General features: G+C 36.2%; 5 protein-coding genes and 1 non-coding gene across 10 annotated transcripts; 3 read left to right on the forward strand and 3 right to left on the reverse strand.

The window, feature by feature from the left end:
• Positions 1–2455: 2455 nt before the first annotated feature.
• On the forward strand, positions 2456–4124 carry IPT3 (isopentenyltransferase 3). The gene has a single exon (XM_011081522.3). It carries the CDS (start codon positions 2938–2940, stop codon positions 3889–3891), a length of 954 nt encoding a protein of 317 aa, XP_011079824.1. The 5' UTR covers positions 2456–2937; the 3' UTR covers positions 3892–4124.
• A 1749-nt stretch (positions 4125–5873) lies between these two features.
• Positions 5874–6626, reverse strand: LOC105163241 (Tetratricopeptide repeat (TPR)-like superfamily protein). Its single transcript, XM_011081519.3, has one exon. The coding sequence runs from the start codon at positions 6624–6626 to the stop codon at positions 6096–6098; it is 531 nt and encodes a 176-aa protein (XP_011079821.1). The 3' UTR covers positions 5874–6095.
• Positions 6627–7619: 993 nt separating this feature from the next.
• On the reverse strand, positions 7620–8953 carry LOC105163242 (Ubiquitin carboxyl-terminal hydrolase family protein). The gene has a single exon (XM_011081520.3). The coding sequence runs from the start codon at positions 8853–8855 to the stop codon at positions 7620–7622; it is 1236 nt and encodes a 411-aa protein (XP_011079822.1). The 5' UTR covers positions 8856–8953.
• A 2001-nt stretch (positions 8954–10954) lies between these two features.
• LOC105163240 (DUF21 domain-containing protein At4g14240) lies at positions 10955–15841 on the forward strand. 5 transcript variants are annotated; one of them, XM_011081517.3, is made up of 14 exons: positions 10955–11212; positions 11578–11746; positions 11894–11970; positions 12306–12389; positions 12467–12580; positions 12871–12954; positions 13163–13234; positions 13754–13821; positions 14243–14330; positions 14430–14503; positions 14587–14929; positions 15109–15155; positions 15264–15348; positions 15500–15841. In XM_011081517.3, the coding sequence occupies exons 2-14, from the start codon at positions 11653–11655 to the stop codon at positions 15569–15571; spliced, it is 1302 nt and encodes a 433-aa protein (XP_011079819.3). In that variant the 5' UTR covers positions 10955–11212; positions 11578–11652; the 3' UTR covers positions 15572–15841. The 5 variants fall into 5 exon arrangements, with proteins under 5 accessions (XP_011079819.3, XP_088737409.1, XP_088737412.1 ...); XM_088881283.1 differs by having other exon boundaries at positions 11072–11212; positions 11389–11746; XM_088881286.1 differs by having other exon boundaries at positions 11072–11212; positions 11440–11746.
• A 1076-nt stretch (positions 15842–16917) lies between these two features.
• Positions 16918–21769, forward strand: LOC105163239 (uncharacterized). The gene is made up of 9 exons (XR_016065839.1): positions 16918–17083; positions 17419–17469; positions 17769–17928; positions 18055–18893; positions 19273–19446; positions 19515–19631; positions 20281–20460; positions 20656–20702; positions 21186–21769. It is a non-coding gene; the product is annotated as an uncharacterized LOC105163239 (transcript).
• Positions 21770–22624: 855 nt separating this feature from the next.
• Positions 22625–23213, reverse strand: RTFL14 (ROTUNDIFOLIA like 14). Its single transcript, XM_088881287.1, has one exon. The coding sequence runs from the start codon at positions 23142–23144 to the stop codon at positions 22998–23000; it is 147 nt and encodes a 48-aa protein (XP_088737413.1). The 5' UTR covers positions 23145–23213; the 3' UTR covers positions 22625–22997.
• Positions 23214–25403: the final 2190 nt, after the last annotated feature.

Raw genomic sequence — 25403 nt, forward strand, 5'->3', positions numbered from 1 at the left:
AGTTTTGTTTCCTTTCAAAGTATTGGGATTACACATTCATAAGAGTGGCAATAGGGAACTGTTGCTATTTCATGTATCATCATAATAATTAAGTGATCATGGATGATGTAAGCATGCAGAAACTTGGAATAAGATTCCTTGATGTGATAGGTAAACTATATATTCATAAAAAATGAGAAGGCTTTTCCATGAGCTTGTGCTAAAAGCACGCCTAAAGATTGTTCCAACACATTTGATCCTTTTTCTATCATGCCTTTGCCTGATTTTCAAAATGTATCCAATTTACTATTTGATTTGAATTTCTCTGGATTTCTAATGTTCCAGATAAGGAACTATGTAAATATAGTGCTTAAGTTTGGACTTCCTATTCTAATCAAACAAACATATAAACATATATACGGGTGTTAGTCTACTTTTACAATATTTTTTTAAATTAATTATAACATACTTTTTAAAAAGTTATTGATTTTAAATATATACTGAATTGTTCATTTTCAAATATATGCACCGAAATATTTCATATATGCTCAAGAATGAATCCACTAATATATCTTTTAATTGTAAGGACCCAATTAAAGTTCGTATGTAACTATGTGCCATTTTCTCATTGGTTTTTTCCATGATATCTTAAATCTATTGCTATTACTATGTCAAGATACTAAATTATGCAAGTAAGTTCTGAAAGCATATTAAAATCAAAATATGTCTTGATTGCACTCTTGAATGCTAGAGATCAATCTACATAGAATGTGATAGTCATCACTATCTAATTATTGACATGGTCATGATGATGCATGATGGGAAAATTTATGGTTAGCCTTTTTTGGTTGAGTGGACTGATTCATCATATATAGGACTGTATCACATTGCATTGAAGCAAAAGGCCTATCTGTATAGTTTACTTGTTTATTTTTTTTATTTCTGAAAAAGTAATGATGCACAAGATATAAAAGAATGGACCAAAAAAGAAAACAAAAATGAAGAATGTTGATTCTTTTACCATGATGCAAGCAATTTCAAAGTTTTTGATACGCAGTTACACACATACATACATGTACCATGTCGTATAAAGATGTATACAACATAAGAAATTAGATCTGAATTGTATAATATCTTTTGTTACTCTTGTATCTTCATGTATCATTTTTTTTATGATTCGAAGATATGTATCATATCGTAGAAAGATGTGCGCAATAAAAGATGTTAGATTTGCAATGTGACGGTAGGTTCCTGATGTATTGAGGTTTTTGGAATTTTAGAAGCCAAAATTATTCATCCTTACAACAACTTGCAGTAGGGAATCACAAGTCTACTGGGTTCAAGTAATGTCTAATTTAGATATTCCTTTTCAGCATTATCAGAATAAATCTTTTTCCTTTTCCACGGATAACCTTAGTCAACTTTAAGGTTGAGGGAGAAAAAGGGACCATCAAGGATTCCATTCCATTCCATTATCAGAAATTACTGATCATTACCTTTTTCATCTCATTAAACCTCCAAATTAGTTTTAAGATACTCGAGTCACTGTGAATTAATTGCTCTAATTAAGAAATAGTTATAATTTTAGGAATGTAGATACCATCTTATTATTTTAAGTGAGAATGTTATTTTTTTGAGGAATAAAATGTAATTACATTTTCCAGATTGTGGTGGAAAACTAATTAGTTGGATTGGAGGAAAGCAGAGGTAGTCAAAAACTTCCATTTGGTATTTTATAATGGTGATGGAAGTGCTAAAAACAAATCCACCACCACCTATCTTCTCACAAAGAAAGAAATAGTTACTTACATTATCTTTTTCAATAATTAAGCTGAAAAGTTGATTAATGACCTGTCCCAACCGAAAGAGGAACAGGACATGGAAAAGAGAAGGGAATCAAAAGGACAAAAATGCCAAGACAAAAACTCATGGGATGAGAGTGTTCCTGTTCCATTAATAATACTACTCTCACTTGTACTTGTTGTAAAATGTTATCTCAACCCAACATACAACAGCATGAACTTTTTTCTCAAGAAACGATCAAAAGAGACTAATAATACCTCCACATTCCCATTAATAGATAGCCTATACTAGTATTCTTCCCCTCCTACCAGCCTTTGAAACCCACTCCTGGTTTGACTATATATATAGTTAGTTATATAAAACAAGTAGAATGTCAATGGGTATCTTTATTTGTTAGAAAACTTTCAGTTAGGGTCTAGTCCATGCGATACAAGTTAAACTTATACTTGTCACGTGATTGATATATTAAAATAATTTGTATTGATTGCACTTAATCAAATTCATTTGTAGAAAAATTATTCGTATTTCTTATAGTACTCATTCAATAAACAATGCACCATACTATGTAATTGATATACGTACAAAGATCATCTCATATTGAAGTTATTATTCTCTTGGAAAGAAAAATATAAAGTTTTGTTTTGATGTTAGTATTATTAATTTTGAAAGAAATATTAAGTAAATGGTTTGAGGACCATTTTGGGCAAGTTGGTGAGTTGACTAAGTAGAAAGTGAAGCCAATTGGCAATTGGCCTATTGTAATGTGTCTTCACTCGGAGGATCCCCTCCATAAATACTCGACTCCTATTGTCTCTATTCTTGCCTGCATTCATTCATCAACTCCTCTTACAAGTTACAACACACACTCTCCCCATTTATGCAATACGACTATTTCACTTCTTCTTCTATTCAAATTTCTTTCTTTTTATTACTTTGAATTTTGTATAAGACCATCCTAACACATTCTCCACTTCCCCATCTCATATAAATATACATGTCACAAGCCAGTTTTTCTTTTTATTGAAAATTAATAATTTTCTTGTAAATAAAGCCCATTTCTTTAAATAATCACTTCATTTTCCTTTCCATTTTTGGTTATTTCGCACTAATTCCTGAATTTTATTTTAGATTTAATTTCAGAAATAGAAAAAAAAAATGAAAATGTCACTGTCTATATCCAAACAAATACGACCTTTGTTGCACATTCCAAGCACTACCACGCTCCGTCATGGCCCGCTAAAGGACAAAGTGGTAGTGGTGATGGGCGCCACCGGTACCGGAAAATCCCGCCTCTCCGTCGACCTCGCCACCCGTTTCTCGGCGGAGATAATTAATTCCGATAAAATGCAGGTCTACCATGGCCTCGACATTGTCACCAACAAAATCACCGACGAAGAGCGCTCCGGTGTGCCCCACCATCTCCTCGGCGTCGTTGATCCTGAATCCGACTTCTCCGCCGCAAATTTCCGCACCATGGCTTCTATTACCATGAAATCGATACTTAGCCGCGGGCAGCTTCCAATGATCGTTGGGGGTTCGAATTCGTTCATCGAGGCACTTGTGGACATGAATTTTCGATCCAAGTACGAGTGCTGTTTCCTCTGGGTGGACGTGGCAATGCCTGTACTTGATTCCTTCGTATCTGATCGGGTCGACAAGATGGTGGAGAGGGGAATGGTGGATGAAGTTCGGGAGTTTTACAAGCCAAATGCCGACTATTCGAGGGGGATTCGGAGAGCGATCGGAGTCCCCGAGTTCGACAATTTTTTCCGAGTCGAATCATTTTGCGACGAGGAAACTCGGGCAAGGATTCTGACGGACGCGATAGAATCAGTAAAGATGAACACCAGCATGCTGGCGCGCATCCAACTGGAGAAAATTCACCGGCTGAGGAAAATCAAAGGATGGAGAGTGCACCGCCTTGATGCGACTGATGTGTTCATGAAACGAGGAGGAAAAGCGGAGGCGGCGTGGGAGAAGTTGGTATCGGGGCCTGGCGCGGCCGTAGTGAGCAGATTTTTGTATGATTCGGAGACGGTGATTCGTGGCGGCGTGACGGCGATGAGGGGTACTGTTGCTCCTCCGCTGCTGGCGACAGCATCTCATTAGGCAGCACGGTGTTGGAAGGAAAGTTCAGTATGATTGTCTGTGCTCTCAGTTTTGGGAATATTTCCAATTTTGTCCCGGCCTTCTTCATAGTACCACTTATGAAATAACGGAATTACCCTTATGGATGACCATTTGATTAGAAATATGGTTGTTTCATATGCGCGTGTATTAGATAAACTCCTAAATAAGTATATATTTTTAAGAGTAATAATGAAGCTTAAATTATGTCATTATATTATTTCTTTTATTAAAAAAATAAAGTAATTTTGATCCCGACGACATCCCAAAACTCATAAATTATCACAATACAAAATATAATGAAAAAATTAATTAAAAAAGAAGAAGCAGAATTTGAATAAGAATATATTACAAGGATGATGATAATAAATTTTGTCCTCTTTCTCTCTCCGTACATCCTCGGGGACGGAATTTGGACAAAAAGGGGGAAAACGAAAAAGGTGGAGGGTAATTTGGGAAAACTATTCACTGGAATATAAACAGTATGAGACGTGCGGGAACGTCAGCCCCACATCCATACCCACACCCCATTTAGGTCTCAATCATCACTACAATCACATCAATCATTCCTCCCTCATTTTCACGTTAACAAATAATTTCATATGGACCATATTTTTATTACAACTTTAATTTATGAATTTTTTGAACGTACAACATTATTATTTTCATACAAATAACACCCTATATTCAAATTATTGAGATTGCTTGAGACCACACTTTAATATTTTTATAATGTCTTGATTTAGGAAATTATTGTTTTTGTTCAATTTTATAGGTACTTTTTAGGTTTAAAATGCAAATCAATTTATAAATTAATTTTGTTTTTTTATCTTTTTATTTTTTGATCTGAGATTAATATTGTTATCAATAACCACTATACATAATAACCGTCGTGTTCTCAAGCCCTAATTGATTTTCATGTTTAACAAGTTGTATATTTGAAAATACAAATCTTCATGTCATGTTGTCCCCACATATATAATGAATATATTTTTACACTTAAAATATATTATAAATAAATATTTAAACCAACACATTATATTTCAAAAAAAAAAAAGAAAAGAAAATTTATTTAAGGGTATTACCAACTGACCAAAAACTAATGTAGATGTGTCAAAGGCTATTATTTGTGAATAAAAAAGAGCTTTTTTCTTAATATTACTATTGATTATGTGCAGATAAAACTTAATTCAGCTAACATAACTGAGGCTTCCAAAGTTGTGGGTGGCTGTTGATAGTCAGTAGATTTTAATTAATTTCTGATTTGTGATTAGTTATATTTGATCTTACGATATATTCGATTATTTGAAGAAGAAAAAAAGGAAAGCATGTTTGAGAAGAGTAGATATATATATATATATATATATATGCGGCGAATGGGAAAGCTTTAAAAGGCTGAAGGATTAGTGGCTGCAAATAGAAAGTGGTCAATTATTCCCATTTGTAGATAAGTTTGGAATATAAGCAAACTTGGCCCCAATCACTACTCCCATCTTTGCTAGTCATTTTCACCACCCCGATTCCATTTCTTTTCTTTTTCTTTTTTTTCTCCCGGAAGAAAAAATGAATGATTTTACTATTTATTCTATGAAATAGTATCAATTAATAAAGTCGTCGACTTATTCTAGACAAAAAATAATAATAAATTTTATCGAGAAGAAAACAATTATGAGAATAGATAATATTTATGTATACAAATGGGATTTGAACTGAGAATTTTTATTTGTGACGAGTTTCATCTCAAGGGACTCTGATGAATCGATCTTGTTGCTGAAGGTCATCTATGGTTGTCAATTTTGGAATTTGCATAAATTCTAACAGAGATTTACCCAGACAGACACCCGTTATCCTTGATCATATCAGAGAGATCAAAGAGATGATGGTGATTTTTATGCTCAATCATTTTCTTGATATGTAAAGAGATTGAGAAGATGGGCATATCTTTTCCCAGCAGACCCTTCAAATTCGTACGAAGAGACAGAATTAAATTTTCATAAATAGTAACATTTTAAATACTTAACGGTTTGCGAGTACGAGGTTTTACAATTTCATACGTCAAATACATGAAACGGAGTTTTGCTCTTGCAGAATGAAATGAACGTACTGAAGCTAATACATGCATAATACTAATAACTTGACAGAACTTTAATAGATATGCTCAGATGTGTGCAGCTGAGCAGGGTTAATCAGAGTGGCACCAACCTTGATCCGCAAGTGAAAGTAATATTGCACGTATCATCAACCCCAACAGTGTAATTGTGAACGGGCCTAGTAAGGAATGGAGGCAAGTGCACCAGAAGCTCACAAACGCACACATCGTCAACTTCTTTTAACCACCGACAGCAATCCTCTTCAATAGCTGTTTCTTTGTGCCCATGTCTCGAGTGTCTGTGACTGTGACCGTGACTGTGACCGTGGCCGTGGCCGTGGTCGTGGTCATGGTCGTGGACGTGGAAGTGGACGTGATGGTGGTGGTGGTGTCTCCTGTCATGCCCATTTGGGGATGGAGGAGCAGGCGTTAGTGGGGAATGTGGAGGGACGCGTGCATAAGGCAGCATAGCACAAGCATGATTCACCAATGCCAATTGAGATGCACAAAGAGGCGGAGGATCAACCCGAGGTAGTGGATGGTGTGGGATCCACTTGCTTTCAGCCGTTGGGTACAGTACCAGGAGCATCAGGGTCAGTGCTAACTGGAGTGTAATGGCTCTATCCATGTCCGGTATATCTCTTGGCTAGTCTGCAGAGAAGATGATCATGGAGATACGTTAGCTATTATGATACAGTCTTCCCCCTACTTATAGAATTGTTCATTCACAAGCTTTCCATGTACTTAAATTAGGTATAGTTTCAGGTTGACAAAGCAACTATAACAGAACAACACAAACGAAACAAGCGTGACGACGCATTTTTAGGCATAGAATATTTAACAATGCATCATTCATTCCGTGTGCAATATATAAAAATTAAGTTAGCTACTCGGGTTGGCAATCACCAAATTTGTGGAAGGAGAACTAATAAGTTCCCCAATCAAAAGGACTGCAAAATCTTCAGATCATCACATGACCTCCATTGTAACAAAACTTAGGGAGCAGCAGAGAAAATGTCACCTGGCACCCGAAAGGCATTTCAGTAATCAAGACCTGAGTTATCCCATTGACAATGTGTTGATTTGCAAGCGAATAGATTTTAACCATCAGAATATCATCTCAACATCTTTAGCCAAAACCAAAACACATGGATTACTACAATATCACATGGATCAGATTCAAGAAGTATAACACCATCAACAAACTGATTTGCCAATATGCCACATTACTCATTTACCCAGGACGGGGGTAGGAAATCTTCGAACGTGACTTAATCTCTAAATCCCCTATGACAAACTAATTATTATACTGATTTTAATATTCATTATGAATCACAGCAGTTTTTCCAACCAAAATAGCCAGATGATAGAGGATCCTTTTCCCTTTTAATATGCTAAAGCTTCTCACATTTATGAAACAACTGATAACAAAAATACGCAGGTATTTGCACATCCTGTTCATAACTTGTAAGGCTCCAAAAGAAAGATCCCGCAATTTGTATTATTTTCCATCAATTGTGTTGCAATAACATGGGACTTTCCATTATCCTCATCAAGCAATCCCTTCCCCAGTCAAACCTGCATTGACAAGGAGAAATTTCTTCCCTATGCTTGGCATATTTCAGCAATGTGCATCTTCATATAACTGAATCTGCTCATGATGATTCCATTCTTTGTTCCTTGCTGCCATCAGTTCCATGTCCTTCCGAATCATTTCTCTATGTATTCTCAATTGCTCAGCCCTCTGCCGGTGCCCCTCTTCTAGCATCTCAACAAACTTATCTTTGATCTCAAGAAGTGGATCACGATCAACTAACTCCTCACCCTTATATGCTTCCCTCAATATCGCAGTCCGAATCCCACCCTTCAGCGACATATAAAAGATCCCTGAATGCCTAGTAAATACACTTGTGAATGCATTAGAAAACCTATACTCCTCACAAAATTTGCCCAAGATTGGCACTGGGACCCTCTTATAAATTGAAAGTGAAAGCAGCTCGTGGAAAACTCCCACCATTCTTTTCTCCATCTCCGCAGATGCTTGATCTAAATGAGAAACATCCTCATAAGGAGAAATGTAAGGTAGCTCCATCCAATCCCTAATCCACTCTCTCATTTCCTTCCTGATAAAAAACCCTGGGGGAAGCTTCCAATTGAACCCTGGCCTAACTTTAACCCCCATCAACCTCGATTCCTCCTCTGCCCTCTTCTCAATAACCGACTTGGCAAACTCCTCATTCCAAGTAACCAACTCGAGGAATGACCTTCCCTCTCCGGGTGCCCCATGCAATTTAAAATACTCTGGATACTTGGATACCAGCGTCACCAGAAAATCATTCGGGAAACCAAATTCTCTCTTCACCTCAACCAATTTATCTGCACTAACAACCCTATCCTTCGCCATCATGAGCAATTTACACAATTTCGCCACGATCAACGGCTCGTTTTTCCCATAAATCATCTTCTCTTCTTCCAAAAACCGCTTCAGTCTATCACTAGGACGGAGGAAGGTGACTAAATCGGTTTTGGGCTTAACTCTGTCCATATACGTATCGAACAAACCCGGATTTTGGGCAAGAAAAGTTTGAATTCTAATGTGTAACCGAAGCCGCTTGCGGCGTTTTTCTAGGTACCGAAGCGCGATTATCTGACCTGGCTCATTCGAAACTTCTCTGACGACCCGCGCGCATAGCCGCCATTTTTTATCGTTTTCGATTGATTGATCTAATTTTGGATCCTTTCGCCACACCACTTTTAGACTTGAAATTGAGGCAGTGAATTGGAGTAGAACGCAGAAGGCTGGGTTTTGAGTATTTGGAATTTGGAAGAGGGAGGAAGTCCCGCATTTTGACAGCATTTGGAGATTTTGAGGGATTCGGACTCTAGGGTTTAGGGTTTTGTGAATTCTGCAGAGCTATGATTTGATTTGAGACGGATGAATTATTTGTTCGATACAATGGTGCTTTAAAGAGCGATTTATAATGGCATTTTCCTCAACAACGACTTTAGGAGTGGAACTTATAAAGCTTTTATTTCTTTCATGTGATATTATCAAACAATTTTTTTATTATCAAATAATATTATATTTTTATTTAATATACTGAATTTATATTATCGAAATATTTAATATTCACGATAGTACATGATACAATAAAAAAATTACTCATTCGAAAGGATCAATTTGAGATTTTTGTGCCTAACTTGTCGTAAATTGAAAAAAAAAAAATCATAAAAACGTGTTAGCACTCTGCTCAAATCAATAAACGATGATAAAAATAATTTAGAACTGAAAAAACATAATAGATAGTAGCAATTCAGTGCCATAATGTTTCGAGAAGGAGTGTTTTTGCGTGTATGAGTGTAGAGTTTTACTTTTTACTGAAAGAAGAAGAACCCTTTTTATAGCGGTCACCTTATCGATCGAAAATGTTTGAATAGCCATTAATTGTATTTATGAAATAACTAACTAATTGAAATTTTTATGATGAATAAAAAAGACAAACATTTATACTATTTATTAAGTGTAATTACATTCAATTGGTAAAATATATGTTCATTAAGTTACCCTGAAAAATACTTATTTTTATACAAAATGACATTTTTTTGTGATGTAGGCAAGCGTCCCACTTGGTTGCAAATGAGGAGTTTGAGTGGTTTATAGGTCCCAAGGCCTCCTCTCCTTAGCGAGACGGCTTTTTCAGGACAAATCTGTGAAGCTTCTATGAAATTTATAATGCGGACAATACCTCTGCAGCGATGTATTAGCAAATCACAAACCCCATAATTAGCGTCATTTGCAGAAACGAGGCATTGTGCCCCTCTCAAACTCCTAATCTGCGAGGCCAATAATATATGCAAATGCCCCACATTAATTGTAGATGAAAAGTTTGAGTGGCTTACAACTCTTTTAGTACGTTATTTCCATATATGTTGTAAATAATCCTCCTGATTATACACAATCATACGACAATATTTAGATAATAACAATTCCGTACAAACTTCTATTTTTTAAACAAATTGTGACTATTTTTCCAAAATATTACATAATCAATTCAACTAACACAATAATATTATCTTGTAATAATACATGTTTTTAAATAAACGCTTTGATTATTTTTCTAATAAAGTAAAGTTTAAACTTGAAAAACCATTAAGTGCAGTATGACTAATCAACCAAACACATCTCAGAAGGAAAACAAATCCAAAAAGACAAAAGTCGTTGAGTGCATTTTTTAATAGCCAACAATAGACAAATTAATTACCATAATTTAAAATGATAAATTTAAATAAATAAATTAATATATTAATGGAGCTCGAAGCCAAATTTGTGTCACGTGGGCGGTCTTGCCATCAAGACAAGACAACTTATAAACTTATAAAATATTCAGATGGACTTATAAATTTTTTAAAATATTTTATAAAATATTTAAAATTTTATAAGATGCTACAAATTATTTGACAAAATTTTTAGACACAGAGCTTATGCGCTATTAAAAAAAGTAAGGAGTTATTGACTTATTTATTATATTTTAGTAAGTTATTGATAAATTTTTCACGATTAATATGTTATAAGCTTCGTAATCGTATTCTATTCTAATATTTTATTATTTATTTTAAAAAAAGATATGGCATCTTATAAGATACATGAATTTATAATTTTTTTTTAATAAGTACAATTTTATATTTTAGATAGGGTCTAGATATAATTAACATAATATTTTAAATATTTTTTAAATAAATCAAACAGGCCTTTAATCTTGTATTAGTGAGATTGTGATCCAAGTAGACAATATATTAATGAATTTTGATTTAAAAATAACATGTGGATGTGGGCATGAAATTTAACTTAATTTATTTTATTAAATGGACGAAGTGGTTGTAAAGTCGCTATAAAACAAATGCTGAGGAGCCCAAAAACGTGTCAAATCGAATACCGCGATTTGTAGTATAATCAAAACTGACATTAAAGTATTTACACGTTACAGTTGGAGATTGCCACATTCCCGATTTGGTTCACTGCCTCTGCCTCCCTCCGTCCAACACAACCCACTCGCCGCCGCCTTTCATCACCTCCGCTCCACCGCCTACAGAACACCGTCGCCGCCTTCATTCATCTCCGGCGGCTTGAATATTCCAACCCCGGTCGACCCCGTAGAAGAATTACACCCGTCAAACTCTCGCACTTCAAAACCCAGCCACGTGGCGTCGGAAAAGGTGCCAGCCATCTACTAACAACTCCTCCCTTGTTACACTTCATTCTACCCCCACCCCACCCCACCCCGCCCCGCCTACCCCACCCCTGAATCTGAGTGTGTCTCTTTCTACTAACTCTACTACGTCACCACTTGTTCTCAATCTTTAGATGCATGTATGTTGTACGGTTTTGATAGGAACTAGGAAATAGAGGCTCTCCACTTACCCTTTTTTCTATTGGAAGTAAGTGAAAAAGGGGAGTCAACTGGGAACAGTGCACTCTTCTGCTGCTTTACTGCTGTTTTTTGATGATGGGTTTGAGCATGAATGCGGTGGCTGTGGCTGCGGCTGGGATACTCACGAGGGCTTTCTATGCGGATCCTCAGGACATCGAATTTGGGAATCCATGGTGGTTTGTGTACGCCAGTGTTTCGTGTTTCCTCGTGCTCTTCGCAGGGATCATGTCGGGGCTGACCTTGGGCTTGATGTCCCTGGGACTCGTGGAGCTTGAGATACTTCAGCGAAGCGGCACCTCAACCGAAAAGAAACAAGCCGGTATAGTGAAATACTGCCTTTTCTTTTCATTTTTCGGGGAAAATTGATTTGTGCGTTCACAGTTATTATTGGAAGTCGGAAAAATTTGTTTTGATATGAAAATGGGGATAGTTTGATGCGATTAAGAGATTTGCAAATTTTTTTCAGCAATTATTTTGCCGGTTGTTCAAAAGCAGCATCAACTTCTTGTGACTTTGCTACTATGCAATGCCGCTGCCATGGAGGTTAGTTGCAAATTTCTTTTGGGTTTAGCGCAGAATTATTGGTTGTGCTTTGGATTCATAGAGTTGGACCTGTGGAACTGAAATTGATGAAAAGTCTAATTCGATTAAATAATAGTGTTTTTATCTTCAATTCTTTGGTAAGAAATACTATGTAATTGTAATTTCTGCAATGAAATTTGAAGTGCTGAAAGCTGCGTTTGAGTTCCAGATGTCTTTTCGCTTCATTAGAATAGGTTTCTCTTCAAATTTCTTTTATATCAAGGAATATTAAATTATTCTCATTGCATTTGACTTGATTTAGAAATTTTACTAGCTCGGTCCAATGTTGTCTTCAGGCTCTTCCTATATATCTGGATAAATTGTTCCATCCCGTCGTTGCTGTCATTCTCTCCGTCACTTTTATTCTAGCTTTCGGTGAGGTACACTTAGTTCCTTTTTACGTAATACCCATAATTTTATGAGCCTGAAACTGACTCAAATTCTCGTGATTGAATAGATCATTCCACAAGCAGTATGCTCTAGATATGGGCTGGCCGTGGGTGCAAATTGCGTGTGGCTTGTGCGCATTTTGATGATAGTTTGCTATCCTATTGCTTACCCTATTGGAAAGGTAGATTTTACATCAAATATGCCGTTTACTTGCTCTATCTGCAGCTAATTTCTGTGTTCCGGAATCTGGTAGCTCGATGCACGTGGATTCAATTTTGCTCATGCAAGGAGAAGGATTCAAGTGGTTGAAATCATGATGCATTTACTTAGTATTTATGAATGTGATAAACTTTCACAGAGATACCTTATAGAAATAGGAGTATGATGTGCGATCAAGCTACAGTATTTTTGTTCTGCAGTAAACTGCATTGAAGTTCCATTGCTTGATGTTCAACTTCTTTTATGATTCAGATTCTGGATTGTGTCTTGGGTCACAATGATGCTTTGTTTAGACGACCTCAATTGAAAGCACTTGTATCCATTCATAGCCAGGAGGTACTCCATCTATGTTAAGAGTGAATTAACATATGGTCTGATGCATGCCTTACAATTTATTATCCGGAATTATAATTATAAACCCAAAGTATATTTATTTGGTTCATTAATTGTTTAGTTAACCACATTCCTTGTCTTACTATGTGTTCTTGTGTACATATCTCCTACTTTTAGTGTTCATGTTTTATTTTGGTCAATGTCATCACAGGCAGGTAAAGGTGGTGAACTTACTCATGATGAAGCAACTATCATCAGTGGAGCACTAGATTTGACTGAAAAGGTATGTTCAAGTACAGAAGCATTATTCTGCAGAACTTTTATTCTTCTCTTCTCTTTTCTCTTTGCTGAACTTACCCAGCAATGTTGCCATCTAATTTGACTAGTTAATTGATATTGCAAGCATGTTGCTTTTGCTAGGGGTTAATTGGAAGTAGTTACTCTTTGTTTCATCCCATAATTAGAACTAGGCACTTACTAAATAATATAGTGCAGTGTGATGGAAGATTTTAGTGCCCATTGGTGGGTTTACGTAAAGTTTAAAACACGAATAATCCTAAGTTTTTACCTTCTTCTTTACTTTTTCAACTGCGCTAGTTGTCTTGATTTTTTCCCCTCCCCAAAACCTCCCCAAAGTTGTTCATCCACAGTTTAAGATGCAACGATCAAGATCGAAAACCATCCATAGTTCACATGTTTCAATACATTCCATGAGGGATTATTAATTCACTAATCAATTGTTGTCCTACTGGTTTCATGAAAAACTGTGGAGATAAACTAAGGTTTCTTCAAATATATGCAGACTGCTGAGGAGGCTATGACACCCATTGAATCAACTTTCTCCCTTGATGTCAATTCAAAATTGGATTGGTGAGTATGGTGCTGTTTAGATTTGATTTGGCCTAAGAACAAATCTCTTGATCGCCAAGTATAATGCTTATGCTATGAGACTTAAGAGTTATTGCTCCGCCTCTGCATTATGTACTTTTAACCTATATGGTATTCTTGCAAATGATATCAATGCCAGCTTTTGCTGGAGCTACTTTTCTGTTCTGCAATCAATTTCCGACAGAAATTGAAACTTCTGGATAAGATAAAGCACTTGGCTTTTGAAAGTACCATCACAAGGATTCAACATACCTCGATGGACCTAAGAAATTACTCACTTCCATAGAAATAGTTATGAAGCTTTTAAATGACTATATTTTATTTTCTTTTACTATCTTTATCAGCACAATTAATTATGCTTGGTGGCATAAAGTTACACAGAGATAAATGCCCTAATGTGCAGGGAAGCTATTGGAAAAATCCTTGCTCGCGGTCATAGTCGTATTCCTGTCTATTCAGGAAACCCGAAGAACATTGTTGGACTTCTACTGGTCTGTGTAAAGTTCCTAAAATATCAATCGCCAGAATTATCTTTCAAAGGAATCTGTATGTTTATTCTTCCAAAATATTTTTGGCTTCTTGTTATGTAGGTGAAAAGTCTTCTCACTGTACGGGCAGAAACAGAGACTCCAGTTAGTGCTGTTTCCATACGTAGAATGCCTAGGTATATTCATCTTTCCAAATTATTCTTTCTTACTTTGCCTGATTCATGCACTCCATCACATGAATCAATCCATCATCTTACAGGGTACCAGCAGATATGCCCTTGTATGATATTCTCAACGAGTTTCAGAAGGGAAGCAGTCACATGGCAGCTGTAGTGAAAGTGAGAGAGAAAGAGAAAAAGCTTCTGCCTTCTAATGGTCCTAGGATAGTTGGAGAGAAAATGTTTACTAATGGGGATGCACAATTGAAAATCCCCTTGTTGGACAAGCATGATCGACAACCAAATAGCATCATAATCAACATTGAGAAGTCTCAACAGAATGGTTTTATGACAAACAGTTGGAGCCCTGTAGCAGAGGACATTGAAGATGGAGAAGTTGTCGGCATAATCACCCTGGAAGATGTATTTGAAGAGCTTCTGCAAGTAACTCTTCTTGTTTCAATTTCTTCTTCAAGTTATGATTGCAACTCATAGAAATTCTGATACGAGCTCCGCATTTTCTTCTTGTAAAACTATCTCTATCCAAGGATATTTTTTCCCAACCGAACCCTATCTTCCCCTTTGCCCGTTCATGTTTCTGATGCTGTCTGTCCCTGATACAGGAGGAAATAGTTGACGAGACGGATGTATATATTGATGTACATAAAAGGTGCTGTAAATCTCCTTTGCTTTTTCCTAAGATATTTGCTATCAACCATATCTAAGTTATTATGAAGGACTTTTGTAACAGTGAATTGTCTTATGACTAATATTGCAGAATACGTGTAGTGGCGGCTGCTGCAGCTTCATCTGTTGCTCGAGCACCTTCAACTCGTAGGGCAACTGGTCAAAAGTCATCAGCAGTAAGTTTTTCACAGCACTTGTTCATATTCTTTTTCTTGCCTTCTTGCGACATTATAGCACCTATAATTGCATTGTTGAAAGTCTTCTGCACTCCAAAATGTTGCAAGAACACGTTACTTTTCTGTTCCCATCTTGCTGAAACATTCTCAGGGAGGCCAAGGTAAGCAAGGAGCAACGACAAAGAAGCTGCAGGAAGACGGTATAATTCCCACAAGATCGTAAGAGGGATAATACGTTGGGATCATCTGTATCTTAGTATCTCAGTTTTGAATAGTCATAGTCTCTGTTAACTTCTTCGGTATATGTGCTTCTTCAGATTCTGTATGTATGTAATCAGGGACATCGTGTTTGGTGTGTGGGCTGCAAATATGAAGATTATTTTTCTTTCTTCTTTGCTTTCAACCAATTTGTGTAATAGTAATAGGAAATTGTGTCCATGCGGCGCTTATCCATCATTTATCATACAGTAGGACCTATTGTCCTCTTCAGCTACATACACGATTAATACGGGAAAAACAACACGATAGAGGGTGTTGTATTTTTCGTCTAAATTTAGCACATTTGTCCCATAGAATAAAAAATTTTAGGATTTTTTGTCTCATATGATAAAGATTGTGGCTTATTTAGTCTCATATGATAAAAGAAAGAATTGTAATATTTTTTGTTCCAAATGCCTTGATTTTTTAGTCTATAAGATTAAATGTGTTAAACTCGTAAATTATGGTATTAAAAGTGCAATACTTTCTATGATGTGGGACGAAAAGTAGAATTTTTCCCTACTAACTAATTGATTATTTTTTCGAATTTTGAATAGATATCATGAATCTAGAATTCAACTAGAACGAGTACAATGAATTTTAACATGTAATTGGACAAATATTTGTATGGTTGAGAGTGTATAATATAAAGTATTTCCATAATATTGTTTTTAGTTAAATTATTGTGAATCTTGTCCAATGAAACCAGCCATCAATTTTTATTTGGAGAGGATTAAATTAAATCGTTGGTAAATTGTAACTATAAATTTATGAAAGCACAACAAGGAGTTCCCTAAAATTATAATCAGAATTAATTTTCAGTTTGCTATAACTTCAATCAATTATACTTAGACATCCTCCAACAATTAAAAGTTATATTTTGGTACCCTGAAAGCTTTTAAAATTATGCTTGCACCCGTTTAATAATTTTTGTTGGAGGAAAGTGTAATTTTAAAATTTTTGGTTGGAGGAAAGTGTAATTTTAAAAATTTTTGTTGGAGGAAAGTGTAATTAACCCCAATTCAAAATGAATGGACTTTATAATCCTTCATATAAGCATCCATATTGACGAAAATACCCATCTGGTTTGCGCCATAGGATAGGACTTTACGCGCACTCCGAGTCCTAAGTAATCACAATTTCTTCATCTTCTTCACGCCTATAAGTATTTGTACACAGGAGAAGTCAATCATTTACTTTAATATATGAAGTCAGAATAAGAGGAGAAGTACAACCCAATTAAGCGAGAGGGAGAACAAAAGGCGAGAACAGGGTAAGTAAACATGTGCATACATACAAACATACGTATTATAAACCTGTGACCCATTCGTATTGAAGATTTTGCTGCGCAATTTTGGGTGAAATTCTCCGTCTCTTCCTTCATCTCTCTAGGGTTCTTATTTTCTGCTACTCATCGGCATTGTAATCTCATCAAAATTTCACATACTGATCAATGAAACAAACTCTATTTCCATAGGTTTGTGTTTTTTAGCTGTCCCTTTCTTTTTTATTATTATTTCAATTTTTTTTTATACTGGAAGTAGGCAGAAAGTGGTACTTTTTGTTGTATCCCGGTGCTTATTGGAATTCCGTCGTTTCATATTTCTTTCGATTCGGTTTTTTATTGTTCTCTAATGAAAAGTTGACGCTGTCTGATGCCAGGGTTTTTCAATTGATGCATGCTGTTAGACACTCTGTGCATGTGTATCTCTATTTGATTGCGTATTGTAGTTGGTGTATGAATGAATTTTGAGGAATTCAGTGTGATCGACTGTAAGTTTATTTTTTATTTTTACTTTTTTTTTTTTGCAGAAAATGGGGTTCAATGAAGTGTACAAGTATTTGCAGGAACTTTTCCCGATGGTAATTTCAGACCTTCATTTTCCAGAATGTTGTTTGCAGTAATTCTCATGTAGTTTGGTTGGTGATATTATTAGCACTTAGCGATGGCGCATGTATACAAAATTGTGGTTTGCAGTATGTATGAGTATGCCAAACATTTATTCCTATTAAATTTGTGTTGGATCATGGCTTAACTTTTATTATTTATAACACAGCTGTAGTCAGTGATCCAGAGGCTGAAAGTCTTATGTCATATTATATGAATCTTCTCAATTTGTAACAACTAGTTGGTTTCTTGTTTCTCGGTTCCTTATTCACAGGTTGATCCTCGTGCTATTAGAGCTGTTGCTCTTGAGCACAGCAATGATGCTGCTGCAGCTGTTGTGGCAGTGGTTGAGGAGGTCATCCCTTTCTTTATTCAAAGGTCTAGACCGAGTACTCCTTTGAGTCAGAGTATTTATGCGGGTGAATCCTCTGAAGGTAACAGTTACAATATTCAGATTTTATTTGATTGTTTACATGGTTCTTGCAAAATTATTTAGTATGTTAATATGTCACTTTTTAAGTATTAACTTCCCCAATTGTTTGGATTCTTAACTCAAGCAGCTCCTGTAGTTGTGCCTGTCGAAACTCGAACTGCAGATGCGGCATCTGTTAACACAATGGTCTCAGCTGAAGTGCAAGATGGTTATAATGTCAATACTGGAAATCAACAGTTTTTCAATGATGCTGATGATGAGAATAATGAACCTTTCTATGATACATATGATAGGTGTCATGAAGGAGATGATAATACCAATGAATTGATACTGTCAGAGGTAACTCATGAAAATAGGATCAAGACGAGTGCTGATGTGTTCTCTCAGGATAAACCTGTCATGTTGATAGATAAGAATGCAGTAAATACACTTCAAATTGAAGTATCAGGAGACCCCGGAATAGAGGAGAAAATTTCAGGTAGTAGTTGTCCAGGAAGCAGCATCAAATTTTCATCTGAGAGTAACCCTCATCAAATGCTGACAACAATGCACGATGTGGATATGGGTCTCAATCAGAAAATGAATCTTGTTCAGGAAAGGCAGGACACTTCAGGCCACCTAGAGAGGGATTCTGGAACTGCTACCGATGAAGAAAATAATCTGGACAAGTCTAGTGCAGATGGCAACAACTCTATGGACGAGACCGCTCTCTTAACTGGTTGTGATCTAACTATTACCAGCTTAAAAAGCAGTGCCCAGTTGGTAGAAGTCCCTCACATAGATGAAAGTAATTTAGATAAATTAGAAGTAAGTTTGTTAACTCATACTGCTTCCAAGATGGAAACTGAGAGCAGCATTTTTCGCCATGAAGATGAGCCTGCTTTAAATGCCACCATGTCCCAATCTAGTCAAATCCATAGTATTGATGTCCTTGAGGAAATTATTGGAGATGCAAGAAATAATAAGGTATCAGTAGTTTCAAACTATTATTATTTAGCAATCATCCATGGCAAATGTGTTCTACAGATCTGATGTAACTAGTAAACTGTGTGTGTGGTGGTACCTAACACCAAATGCATAGCTGGTAAATAGTGTCCTGATTGGTCTTTTACATGCTAGTTGGAGTTTGATGTTTAGACATTTTACCAATGATTTTTGTCACTTTGATGATATTTGGATCTCATTGACCGCCAATCTTACTGGGTCTTTTGAGTTCATGTTCACTCAAGTACTGTCTCTCCCAGTTGAAGTACTGTGGATCTAAAAGGAAACAATATTTGGGGTGAACCTTTGCATGCATGTCTTTTAATTTTTTATAATGCCTGACAAATGTAAAATGTTGCAGAAAACATTATTCATGGCAATGGATTCTGTTATCAGCTTGATGAGGGATGTTGAGCTTAAAGAGCAAGCTGCAGAACAAGCCAAAAAGGAAGCTGCAATAGGGGGTACTCATATACTGGATAAGGTTGAAGAGCTTAAACAAATGCTGCCACATGCGAAGGAGGCAAATGACATGGTTTGTCTCCTGTTATAGTATAGCATCCTTTAAGATGATATGGACCAACTTTCCCTTTTTCGTTTCAGCATGCCGGGGAAGTGTATGGCGAAAAGGCTATCCTAGCAACTGAGTTGAGAGAGCTTCAGTCTCGCGTGCTCTCCCTGTCAATTGAAAGGGACAAATCTCTTGCAGTTCTTGATGAGGTTGTTAAAGATATACCCATTTCTGTTCTAACATAAAAAATGCAATATTCTCGCCCAAAACATGTTACACATTGATGAGTTCAATGGGCAGGGTATATGCGATCTCTAAGTAATATCATAATTTGAGTTGTAGCCGTAATGTTCTGTTATTGATAAATTAGTTCTTAATTATTTGGAGCTGATACTTTTCCTTGACATTTTGTTCTCTCGTACCACAGCCACTCTTATTTCTTAATCTTTGTCTCACAAATAAATGAAATAGATAAATACAAACAGGGATAAAACAAATGGAAGATATTGTAGGTTTTCTTTTCCCAAGAAAGGTCGTATCTGCTCTGGTTCATTTTCTACAACTGTATTTTATTCATGTTTTTATCTTATTAAAAGGAATTTTTTTTTGTCAAATTTCACTCGTGTTCTCCTTTTTGTTTTCCTACTGAAGACACATCATCTGATATGTGTCTAGATGATGTACTAATTGCTTTCTGCTTAAGCACTGAGGTTCTTTCTGAATTTCTTTTCAACTATATCTTGGTCCATAGATTCTTTTTGGTTTTAGCCAATCTCAGTAAGCATTGAAATCGAGCTCACCAAGCTTTAAGGTTAATCATCATCACACTTTCTTATTCCTGTAAACATTTTCCTGCAGATGCGTCATACTTTAAAGGTGCGATTAGCTACAGCTGAGAATGCCATAAAATCTGCGGAGCAGGAAAAACTAGAAAAGGAAAAGGTTGCATGCAAAGCACTGGCTGAACAGGAATTAATTATGGAAAAGGTGGTCCAAGAGTCGAGGATCCTGAGAAAACAGGCAGAAGATAATGAAAAAGTAGTACCTCCTTTCTCTTAAGTGGTTTCTATTTCTATTATCTCATGTTGAGCCATCCATTTAACAAGGAATGAAGTTGCTGATTGGGACTTAACTGTGTGCGCGTGTGTGTTCCCTAACCCTACCCCCTTCCTATTTTGGTTGAAAAGTATTTGTAATCGGTTTCTTAACTCTTCTTTTACTGCTGTGTTGCAGTTGCGGGAGTTCCTTGCGGATCGTGGTCATTTTGTGGATATGTTGCAGTAAGTTACAGTATAAGTTTTCTGTACCTTTTTTTCCCTTTTCCTGTTCTTCCCCGAATTGGTTTTGCTTTCCCGTACCAACATCATTTCCTCTCTGAAATATTACATGCTGGTGGATCTTCTGTGGTTTTCTTGCATGTCCAAAACTACTGTTCAATTGCCCCAGAGTTCATAATGTAGCACTTCCTGATATCTTTTCCGGAAAATAGGAAGAAATACTAAAATAAACCACTGAGGCAACTCAGAAGTTTCTCTTTATTTCTGTCACCAGTTTGACATGTCCAAACTCGTCTTTTTTCCTGATCATTATATTCTCTTTGGAAGAATAATTTATTTGGACTTCCACGCCAGTTTTACGGCAACATGCCTAATATTGTGTCGAAGTCATTAGTTTTCATATATCATCATTTTACTACTATGTGCATGTAAAATGCAAGCTGACAAGCATCCTTTTTGTCTATTCTTTCCTGCCTCTTCCGCCAGAGGAGAAATAGCTGTCATATGTCAGGATGTGAGACTGCTAAAGGAGAAATTCGACGAGCACATCCCACTTAGCAAATCACTTTTTTCCAGCCAGACCAGCTTCATTTTAGCTTCTTCCAACACATCATTTAAAAGCCTGAGTCCTGATCAAGTGGAAATAGTACCTGAGAGAGATGATTCATTAGAGATTCAAAAGAAAGAGACCATAAACAGATCTTTGAAGAAGATGCAGCCAGAGAAGAGCACGAGGCACTGGTAGACGATGGATGGGATATTTTTGACAAACGTGAAATTGATGTGTGAGTAGGTGGCATGCCCCAAAAGATTGAAATCAAATTTCATTCCATCGCTTCTACTAGCTTTACTATTCTAACTTCCAGATTTTGTTAATAATATAACCTTTTCATTTATGTCAAATAGAAAGATATTTGCAAATTTAGCTACGTGTGGGACCAAGGGCAGTTTGATATGGATATCAAGAAATCGAACTGGCCAATGATTTGGGGCTTCTATTGTTAGATATGTTTAAGGCTAAAATGTGGCAAGTATCTTAATTTGCTGATATATGTTAGTTGTGTTCAATCTGCTATTAATCTTTGTATCTGGAGAGTTGATGATCCTACATCGAACATGACTTGGAGTCATCGTTAAGGAATCAGCTTTAGTGTCTCAGTTGTTTGCCCTCACCCCCCTGCATAAGGGGTTCTGTTGGTCATAATTAGATGATGTCTCAACACGATTGAACTATGTCGCTGCTGCATGATGAAAATTGCCCACTTCTGAATAATGCAACTAATTCTTTTCATCGGAGCATGCCTGTGGCCAGATTTGCATGAAAACTAGTATGCCATCTCCTACACAATTTTTCCACACTCGTTTCTAGTTTATTGTTGAGATAGAGTCAAGCCAGAAGAACACACATCAAGCATATATGGCACAACCCAATTACAGAAAAATTCCGATCTCTGTATTATTTCCTCAAATCACAGTACCAGAACATGCCTCCACTTGCAAAACCGACATCCCTCATTGCATAGAAATAACAATGAATACGAGTGCCAACAAGTATCCAATGTTCCACACCAGCAACCGCCATGGGTCTGGCCGTTGTCTTCAATTAACTTACCATATTCAGTATTGAAGAGCCCTAACATTTGAAACCAGTGATGACCTATTTAAGTCTCATTTATTCAGACATTATTTCGACTAATGCAAAGTAAACCGAAACAAATAGGATCCTAACCATATACTCAGGAGTTGATCAAAAGTTGAAACATTAATTCAGCGGATTCAGTTATTGCTATTGATGTTAATGCTGTCTGATCTTAAAACTCACATGTAAGAGCGCTGCAGTTTAACGTTAACTTTGTAGTAAAAGAGTTCATGGATTTCAGCTTTCAGAAACAGAAAAACTGGATAACTCATGTACTCACCCAATCTCTTGCAAATGAATCATGGTCTCCTTTCAGATTCTTTACAACATTCATATCTGTTCCATGGGAAGTACAGTCACATTACACCCTTGTCATAGCTAAAGAAAAATACCAAAATGGACTTGGTTTCTTTTACAGCAAAACCCCCTTTCTTAATTTACAGAAACTCCATTTCCAATATGTCTGTCCTAATCTATACTGATCAAGATGATAACATCACCCTTAATTCTAAGTATCAAACAAATAAAAACAAGAGAAAACAGCACTTTCTAGCTACTCTAAGTATTGTGTACTGTGGTGGGATGCAGCTGATCAATCCCACTTGCTGTAGAGCTAGCTACTCAGTATAACAATACATGATCAGTTATTGTAAGAATTCTCAGTCATGCCAGCACAGAAGCAACACAGTACATCTCCATATGATGTAAAGACGCGCCTTCTGCTCCCGGAGTTGTTTCGAACAACGTTGTACAGACCGATGTTTCAAACTCTTTCCGGCGAAAACTGAACTTGCGGCCATGTTCATGTGAACTCAACTTGGGAAGTCTTAGTTTTTTCTATTTTCTTGAAGTGGGAATGATTGTGCTGAGACAAATGTGGATTGGATTTATATATATAGTGGAAGCGAGTAGTGGAGATATGCAAATGGGAATCTTGTGGTGTATGAAAATTGATGGCCCTGTTGTAGGGGCCAAGGCTTATGGTTCATTCACTTCACTGCAAGACATTTAGATGACAAAGCAAAACTTGTAGTCTTGTCTCCTTGCCTACCCTACTTGATAATGACTTATTATCAACTTCTACTCATTTAGGGACATGCTGTTCCCTCTTACATGCCCTTAGATAAGGTTTCCTGTCCGAAACTAATAAATCTACATTATTTGATTATATTCAGGTTTGATTCATTTGAATTCGATTAAAATGCGTACACCTTATTACAATCTCGAGAACACTTGCTTGTTGGAGATATACAAATTATTAAAGTTTTCATCTTTTTGTTTCCATCAAGAAGTGGATATATATATATATAGGTTACTGTTCTTGATTTTTTTTAGGATAAGTTCTGGACATTGCTTGTGTAATAGATTTTTCTTTGATCATTTTGCAGTTGAGAATATAAAGTATATGAATAGGGGAACAACAGGAGGCAAAAAGACAACAGTTGATGGTAGATTTTGAAGATGTAATAGACAAACATGATATTGCATGAGTGAATTGCCTAGACAACGTACGACATCTTCACTTGTATAAGAGGTTAGTGTGTACACAGATGAGGAGACGACCTACACATTTGTTGGAGTTTAATATGGAAATAATTGGCATCATCATACCATAGGCTATTAATATTTTAGTATATAACTCTTAACATATTTGTTCCCTGTTTGTCCCCATACCTATCATTAATTCTACTAGTTTTTTAGGTTCATCATGCAACTAAACTAATCAGTTAGGTCTGAATCATGAATTCTATGACAAAAATATTTGTCCGAAGACGAGGTTGAAAATTTGACCTTACAAGAATATATTTCTTAATAGAATTGACCGATTTCTTACATTCTAAACACTTTTTGAATCATTAATGCAAATGCTGCTACGAAAATTTCTTACTCAAATTAAATTTAATCAAATCACTTTTCATAAACCGAACATCAATCACATAAATTTCATATTATGGCATCAAAACGGAACAAGGTAACATGAAATTTCGGTAGAGCAAAATTCTAACCACAAACTCCATGATAATGGGTCACAGCCCATGAATTGACAAGGAACTATCAATTCTTCTTGCATTTAACACGGCGTGGTCGTCGTGATCACGTGCAATCGATATTAATTGAAACTATGGCCCCAACTCAAATTTTTTCCGACAAGCCGGTCGCTCATCATTGCCGGCGTGACAAACCCTAGTTTGAAGTCATTTAATTGATTTTTTTTCTTTTCAAAAAAGCTTCATGTGTGTCTTCTTCCTTGTGACGAATTAATGGCGACTTGACATGGGCCTGATTTGTGACCCATTTGGTGGACACGTACTTGGCATTGACCCAAGATTTGGGCTAATCTGACTAGGACGTCTCACTTGGGCCGTGGGCCCAATGGGCCCGGATAAGGTAAAGGCCCCACTCCCACGTGATAGCCTATCTCTCTATGTTGAACTAAAGTGAAGCATATGAAGCTTCCTAACCTTATCTCTTTATCTCAATGTCAAATCTCCAATGCTTTAGCATCTATTCAACATAATTATTTATTTTTGTGCCATAACACTTATCATTTTTGTGTTTATTTATTTATTTACATCATACTTATAAGGCTTCAACGTTTATTTTTTATGAGATGCCCATAAGTTATAATTGTATCGGTGCTCGTCTTTTGAAATTCTATTAAATTAACAATTTTAATAATTCTTTTTTCTAAATTCAAATCGAGAGAAAATCGGATGTTGAGTGCATGTACATAATAAGTTGATGGACAAAATGCATATGTATCAATGATACATTTATGTGGATAATGGGAATGAAACAAGTGTGGTGGGGTGTTCCATTGAGAAATTTTAATTCAGATTGAGTTAATGAAACTCAATTTATGGCATATTTATAGTGCGTGTGTGTGCGTGTGTTGGTTTTTAGTTTCCCTATCCTACCCTCCGTTTCTCTATGGATGATACCTTTTTGGTTCCGGATGTCTAATGTGTGTATTGTTTTAAAAATTATGCAAAAATAAAGATAAAAGAATGCTGAAAATTCCATAAAAAATGGGAATAGAGAAAGGTCAGCTCCCATGAAATATG

Source organism: Sesamum indicum, linkage group LG6 (genome assembly GCF_026168435.1).
Source record: "Sesamum indicum cultivar Baizhima isolate 11 linkage group LG6, ASM2616843v1, whole genome shotgun sequence".
In the NCBI taxonomy this organism is placed as follows: domain Eukaryota; kingdom Viridiplantae; phylum Streptophyta; class Magnoliopsida; order Lamiales; family Pedaliaceae; genus Sesamum; species Sesamum indicum.